This window comes from Chrysochloris asiatica, unplaced genomic scaffold, assembly GCF_000296735.1.
Source record: "Chrysochloris asiatica unplaced genomic scaffold, ChrAsi1.0 scaffold00072, whole genome shotgun sequence".
Classification (NCBI taxonomy): domain Eukaryota; kingdom Metazoa; phylum Chordata; class Mammalia; order Afrosoricida; family Chrysochloridae; genus Chrysochloris; species Chrysochloris asiatica.
In genome coordinates this window covers 6,126,199-6,133,468 of record NW_006408590.1, presented here as the reverse complement: position 1 = coordinate 6,133,468, position 7,270 = coordinate 6,126,199, and the positions used below count along the sequence as shown (strand labels likewise).

General features: G+C 38.9%; 1 protein-coding gene across 1 annotated transcript in view; it reads left to right on the top strand.

Annotated features, from left to right (window-relative positions):
• Nucleotides 1-7,270, top strand: part of DCDC5 (doublecortin domain containing 5) — a 109,236-nt gene that overhangs the window by 30,553 nt on the left and 71,413 nt on the right. The window contains 2 exon segments of the mRNA XM_006864906.1: nt 1,250-1,426; nt 3,050-3,247. Of these exon segments, the coding sequence (XP_006864968.1) occupies nt 1,250-1,426; nt 3,050-3,247 (375 nt within the window).

Here is a 7,270-nt window from a genome sequence, read left to right as displayed (position 1 = left end):
CCCCCCCCCAGAGAGCTTTATTTACACCTCTGCACATTCAGAGTGCTGCAATATACTTATCTTGCCTTTAGTCAAGACAACAGATTAGGTCATGACTGCCACGGAAGGCTTGTGCTCCTGCTGCATGCCTTACAGTTCTGATCACAGTGACCCTGCATAGGAGTTCTGGTGGGGCGCTGTGGGTTATGTGCTGCACTGCAACGTCAGTTTGAATCCCAAGTGCGTGGTTCACCAATTGCTCCTTGGAAACCCTGTACAGGGTCACTATGAATCAGAACAACAAATAGGGTTGCCAGGGGTGTAAATCTTTGGGAGCAGAAAACCTCAACTTTTTCTTGCTGAGTAGCCATTTGAATGGCTGACCTACTGTGCTACCGTGGTTCTTTCCACTGAAGGGAAATGTACCCCCAAACAGTGGCCAGGAGCTTGTGATGTTTGTAGTCTATATGGTGGCTGCTGTTCCTGCTAACATCTTCAGCTTAATAAATGTGAAGTCTTCATTATTCACAACTATGGAAATCCTATACAGGGTCGCTATGAGTCAGAACCGACTCCATGGCACTTGTCACTAACAGAATTTACTCTGAATGTCTTAGTATATTATTGCCTATCAAGCATTGGTGCTTGCATACTGATGTGGTTCGATTTTCCCTCATTTCTCAACTGAAGGAAAAGGTTAAGATTTCTCATTATCTAGTGAACAAATTTTATGAAACCCAGTAATCCAAACTGTACTCTTCCAGATAAAGTTCTGACCTGGTTTAGTGGGTGGATAGAATAAAATATAGTACACATTCATTATTAATTTTTTAAGCTACTTACTAGTTTTCATATTTCTATTTCTGAGCTATAATTCATGGCCCTACTTTTACTGAGTAGACATAACAAAGATGAATGCTTTTCATCATGTGATTGGAGGATTTTATTTGTAGCTTTATATTCAAAGTTCTAATTATATATTAGTGCTATTGTTAAATTCCAATAACTTGGTTTTGAGACTTTTAATCTCTACAGGAACAGAAAACCTTGTCTTTTTCTCTAAGAGCAGTTGGGCTTGAACCACTGACCTTGTGATTAGCAGTCCAGTATTTATCCTACAGGGCTTCCAGTGCTTATATATTAGTAGGATATGGATTTTTAATATTTGACATGTCTCTGGTAATTATGATTTACTTCATCTCAGAAACAGTTTTGTGAGGCCAAATCACAATTCTTTCTTTGGCTTGTGTTTGATTCTGAACCCTGGTAGAGATGCACATGCAAGAACCCACCTTCGAATGAAGGCTTCTCACACACATCTCAAGTATGCCTGGCAGGAAACTCCTCATGAATTTGATGAATCTGACACTCTTCCAAAAACAATGGAAGAGGAACTCTTTGAAAAAGTGGAACCACAGAAGAAATTCAGGTAAAAATGTCACAAGTGATTCCTGCCAGAGATTTTTGCCAGTTCTTAGATTTGCTTACTTCAGGTCAGAAATCTTTCTGAGGGTTAACTCTGATGCTATCCTGTTTTACATCAATATGCATGTTTTGTCTTCCTTATGTTTTTGATAAAGGTGTTTGCAGGTAGTTCTGGCAAAGGCCCTTCTCAGGTTGTTTTTGTATGCAGTATAATTTCTTATTCAGTGGTTGTCTTTTCTATTAAAAAGTAAACTTACCTGCTGTTGTCACTTGTGAATTTACATATATATATATTTGTTGAATGACTTCATGAGTGAACTTATGAGTAAATATGCAAAATGTTCTGATGTCTTTGAGAAATTAATAAAATATATTTTCTTCTTTGAAATTTTTTTCCTGGTCAGAGTTTAAAGAAATGCCAGGCTGTTTATAGTAGTTTTAAGTATTCCCTAATTTTTATATATTTGCTTAATATAGTACACTTACTGAAAGTTGTGAATCTAGTGATTTTGACATTTAGCATTAGTCCGTGCACATAGTAGGTGCTTAATAGATGAAATGCTAACACCTTATGATATTTAATAAGTTGCCTAATACTTTAAGATCCTCAAATAAAAGATATTTTTTATTTGACTTCTAAATAAATTTGTCTTTCATAACCAAATTGACCCTACATAGAACCACTGTAGCCTATGAATAGTTCAGGGAGATTGAAATCTTAGAGAATACTATTCTATTTTACAGGAATACTGTACAATGATAATAGCAACAACCATCATTAGCAGAATTCATTTGTTCCCTTTTTGCTTTCATATCATGCTTGCCTTCGCTTCCCAGGACATCACAGTCTTAGTTTCCTTAGTTTGTCATGACAAAAGACCACTGAGGTGGTGGCTTTGAAGAACAGAAAAATGTATTGTTTCACAGGTCTGGAAGGTACAGATTCAGCATTTCTGCCACATTGATTCCTTCTGAAGATTTAGAGAGATGAACTGTTTTATTCTTCTCTCCTAGTTTCTGGATGTTGCCAGCAACCCTTGGCATTCCTTGCCCTGTGTAAGACCTTCCATCTGTGTACATGACCCCACTTGTGTGTCTGTCCTTCTGCTATGTAAAATACTTCTAAGAAGGAACTAGGATTCAGACACACGCACACCCCTCAATTCAGTGTAACTTTATTAGCTAAACTAACAACATCTATAAAGAAAACCTCAATTTCCTAAGACAAGGTCAGATTTACTACTTCAAGACTTAGGACTTTAGCATATATTTTGGGGGGAACATAATTCAACCCATAATACCCACCTCTCATTCTCCTACTTTCTTTTCACATTCTTCTTTTCCTCTCTAACTAAATTACCTCTTCAACTGGAAGTCTTTTCTCTCTGCTAATAAATGTCTCATATGATCTCCTGGATAAACACTTATTTCAGTTGCAGAATATACTCAAAATTCCATTTTTTACATCTGCTTGGAAGTGTAATGCTAATGGCATTGCTGCTGTTAGGATGATGATCCCTTACTATTACATGTTAATTTGATTCACAGTGGGTATGTTGCCAACAGAATTTATGAGTTACACTACATCAAGTGCATGGGATATATCTTTTTTCTGCCACTAATGAGGTTTTCTTTATTTCAACCATTCACCAAGGCATGGTAAATTGCAGAAGCTTTGCCATCAGCAGTTTGAATACAGAGATGGGCAGATTCTAAACCATGCTGTTCCTCAACTTGTCCTGGGGGTACAAAGTCCCAAGCTCCGTTCAGGCACTGAAGTGGTTTTGGTTGAGAAGAAATCTGGTGATAGTCATCAATGTTGGATATACAAGGAAGGCAGCAGGTAAACCTGTTACATATGGGGTTAATATATCAAAAACTGAGTAGGACCCTAATGTGTCTGGGATGGTCCTTGTAGAGCGGGCAGGTATATATTTGAGGGCTTCAGATTTTCTGTTTAACTTGGCTGACATTTTTTTTTTTTTTTTAATCTTGACATTTAAAAAAAAAACTCTTAGCCAAACAAGAGAGAAAGTTGTTATCAAATATAAATAAATGCTTAGTAGACAATACACAATTCATCCATAATCAGATTCAGGCAAGAACTGTAGAGTTTGATCTATTAAGTCTGTATTTTTACCTGGTCATTGAAGTGAAGAGATGACTGGCCTCTCATTGAATTCTGGCTTTTATAATAAGAAATGAGATCAAGTAGAAATTTTAAAAAGTCCCCAGTTTTTTGATTTTGCAGTACTCATCATTAACTTAATCACTGCTACATATACTTTCCTCCTACCTCAAGCTTCATAAAATAGCCAACCAATGTAACTTTCATCCACACAGTAAAAACAAATTCTTACCTTAATAGAGTCCTTAATAGATTGTTGTTGTTGTTGTTAAGTGCCGTCACATCGGTTCCAACTCACAGCGACCCTGTATAAGGTTTCCAAGGAGCAGCTGGTGAGTTTGAACTGCCGAGCCTGTGGTTCAAACTGACCTGGTGGTCCAGTGCTTTATCCCACAATGCTACACCAGGACGCCACCTCAATAGATATACCAATCTAATTCAATACCTGGCCCTTTTTTTGATCCATATTCAAACCATTCACTGTCAAAAGATTATTTTTGAGACAATCAGAGTCTGGGTATTAGATGCTATTAAAGAACTATTGTTAATTTTGTTGCATGTGAATATGGATTTATGGTTGTTGTTTTTAAAGTCCTGGCCAATTAGAAATATATTATCATATTTACAGATAAAATTAGAAGACGTGGTGGTGGTGTGCCACCAAGTCAAATTTGGCTCAGGGTTTCCAGGGCTATAAATCTTTATATGGGCGCAGAAAGCCTAATCTTTGTCCTGCGGAGCAACTGGTAGATTAGAACTCCTGACCTTACGGTTAGCAGCCTAGTTTATAATCCACTATGCTACCAGGGTTCCTTAGAAGACATCTTAGACTTTGTAAAACTACTCTAGCAAGAATAAAGGTTAAAAAATGCTGGGGGTGGGGGGATGAATGAAAAAACAAAGAATGGCAGAATGTTAATAATTGTTGTCCATGACGGTTCATTATACTGTTCTCTGTGTTTTTTGTGCATGTTCAGACATTTTTCTAATCTAAAAAGAGAAAAGGAAAACATAAAACAGCTTCCCTATTTTTTAAGATTGGCTTGCTCCAAATTCTACAGTTAATGTTTTGTAGTAGGAGTCCAAGAGCCTCTTCTTTCTTTTGAAATACTATTAAAAATGTTATGTGCTTGTGAATCCGTGCAAAAAAAAATTTTTTTTTTTTCTGGAGAAATGCTGTGGTTTTCATTGGATTCTCAAAGGGTATGCAATGCAGAGGGCTTATGAATCACTGCTTTGAGGGAGATTGCATAAACTTCAGCAGGCGGTACAGCAGCGGGCCCAACATGGGCAGGAGAGGAGCTTGCCTGACTGCTCACTGCCTGAGCTGAGCAAAGCCCCCAGCAAGGAGCCCTTGCTGGCCTTGTTTCTGAGAAGGCTGAAAAGCTAGCTGTGTGACAGACCTGGTGAGTGTGCTTCTCCAGACCACCCGCCCCATGTGCCCCGTCTATGTTGCCTTTGCCATACAGAGCCAGGAAAATAGCCTTTTGTCCCTGAGAATGGTTTGCTACATGGAACCAAAATGTATATTCAATCAGCTGCATGAGCAAAGCAGACCAAAAAGCCCCACCCTTACAGCACTGATACTCTAACCCAGTGCTACTCCATCACTTGTTTCTGGAATTTCACCTTACTGTTTATTCCTTCAGCTTTCGGTATTATAGTAGAGGTCCCAGGTTGAGCTTAAATTACAATGTGACCATTGGTAATCAGCTAGGCTGGACGTGCACAGGGAATGAGAGAAGGGACCTGAAGGCAGTGGAATACTGGGTGCAAAGCGTTCAGACCTAGGAACAAGAACTTAGTCACTGGGAAAGCCTCGTTCTGGGCTCTACTCAATGTCTGCCCCTGGTTTTGTCTTTCATTCTGAGTCCTGTGGAGAATAAAGGAGTCTGTAAGTACAACAGAGAGTATGCTCATAGTCCACAGACCTTGGACTATGCGCACCACTGCTTTGGAAAATCCAACCACATGTAGTATAAAAAAGGAGAGAGGCAATCTCTTCCAACCTTTCTAGAACACTCTGCAATTTTGTTATCTTGAAACCCCCTCGTGTCCAGCCAAAGAACAGGAAGAAGGGTAGTTGGTGGGAGATGATGGCATTCATTGAAGCTTGCCCAGCAACTTGAGTCCAGAGAGAAGTGGTACAGCAGTAGAGGGGGCCTGTGGAACAAGATTTTCTCATGAGCATAGACGTGACCAGAAGCACTTGGACAGGAGAAATTTTGCAGAAATTTCGGTGATTAAGTGCAGGCAAGATTCAGAGTAATTTATGTCCCATGGCAGACACATATCTACATAGTGACAGTGAGCTTGGGCTTTCTTCCACATTTCCCCTTGGCATTTTTCTTTGTGCTCCTTCATGTATGTGGAACCCATGTGTTCTCATTGTCTGCTGAGGCCTGGGCAACCTTATGTTGTCCTTGTAACAAGAACTTGTAGAAAATTCAGTTTACATTAACTAGAGTCTTCCTTTTTGTTTTGCTGTAGCAGTAAGTTAGTCTTCAGGAGCAACTGCCCATCCAGAATTGCTATTACAGATAGAGTGGAGACAGATTGGATGACTGCCAACAGTAAGAAGGGTAGCCAGCGCCACTACCCCATCATGACCCAGTGTCTCTCACTGTATCAGGAATGTTTCACCATTAACAATGAACTCAGTCCTTCACATCTTGAATTAACTTTTCAGTTTGGTCTTCTATTTAAAATGAAAATTTACTAGAAATTCTGATCTCTTAAGCAAGTATCACCAAAACTCCTTAAAAGAAATTATGATTATGAGAATAACAGTGCTGCTGAGAAAACACTTAGTCTAGGTGAGACATTCAGTCAGTGAGAGAGAATGGATTGAGAACGCAAGAAGAGAGGACCAAAGACACACAGCCATGCAGAAGAATGGCCCCGGTCAAGTTTTGAGATAATCTGTCATCTCCTCTCTTTACTTCCTGTGATATCTCCTGAATCATTTGATATATTAAGGGAAGTGTAAAAATGTCCCCAGGTGTAAAAAAAAAAAAATCCCATCAATAGGACTGACATTAATAGAAGGGAAAATATAGTGTCATGGAACTTGGAGTTAAAAGAGATCTTTAAAATCTCTAGTCATTGTCACTTGATTACAGTGCTAGGTAAACTGAAGTTTGAAGACATGAAGTAATTTTTATGTGCTCAAAAATGGGTTAGTGAAGGAGACAGTGTATGATGCTGGATGTTGCTGGGATATAGGTTAAATTTCTACCCTACTGCCCGGCACATAGTGGACATTGCATAAAAGGCTACAAGCTTGGGCTTCATGCAGAATGCATGCACTTTTCTGCCATGAGGAAGGACCAGTTGACTGTACTGTTAAATAGGAAAAAGAAAACCACAGTAGAATGGTTGATCATGGCAGGGAAGCATGGGAGAAGTCATTACATCTATTCTTGGCAGCAAAAGCACAGAGGTAGCTAGGAAGCTAATCTTGGCACGTCAGAAGGTCATTGCAGGAAATACATAAATAAGCTTCATTCATTTGACTAATACTATTGTGTGCCAATAAAAAGGCAAGGTGCAAACTAAACAAAATGTGGGGACAGCAAGATGAACAATACAGAGGACCAGTGCTTGTGCAAAAATGCCAAAAAGGTGTTTCATGAAATTGAATACCCATTCTGAATTTAAAATTGTACCTCATTAACTAGCAACAGAAGGAAGAAATATATTATAAAATTAATAGTGATAGCATAGTGGTTACGAATC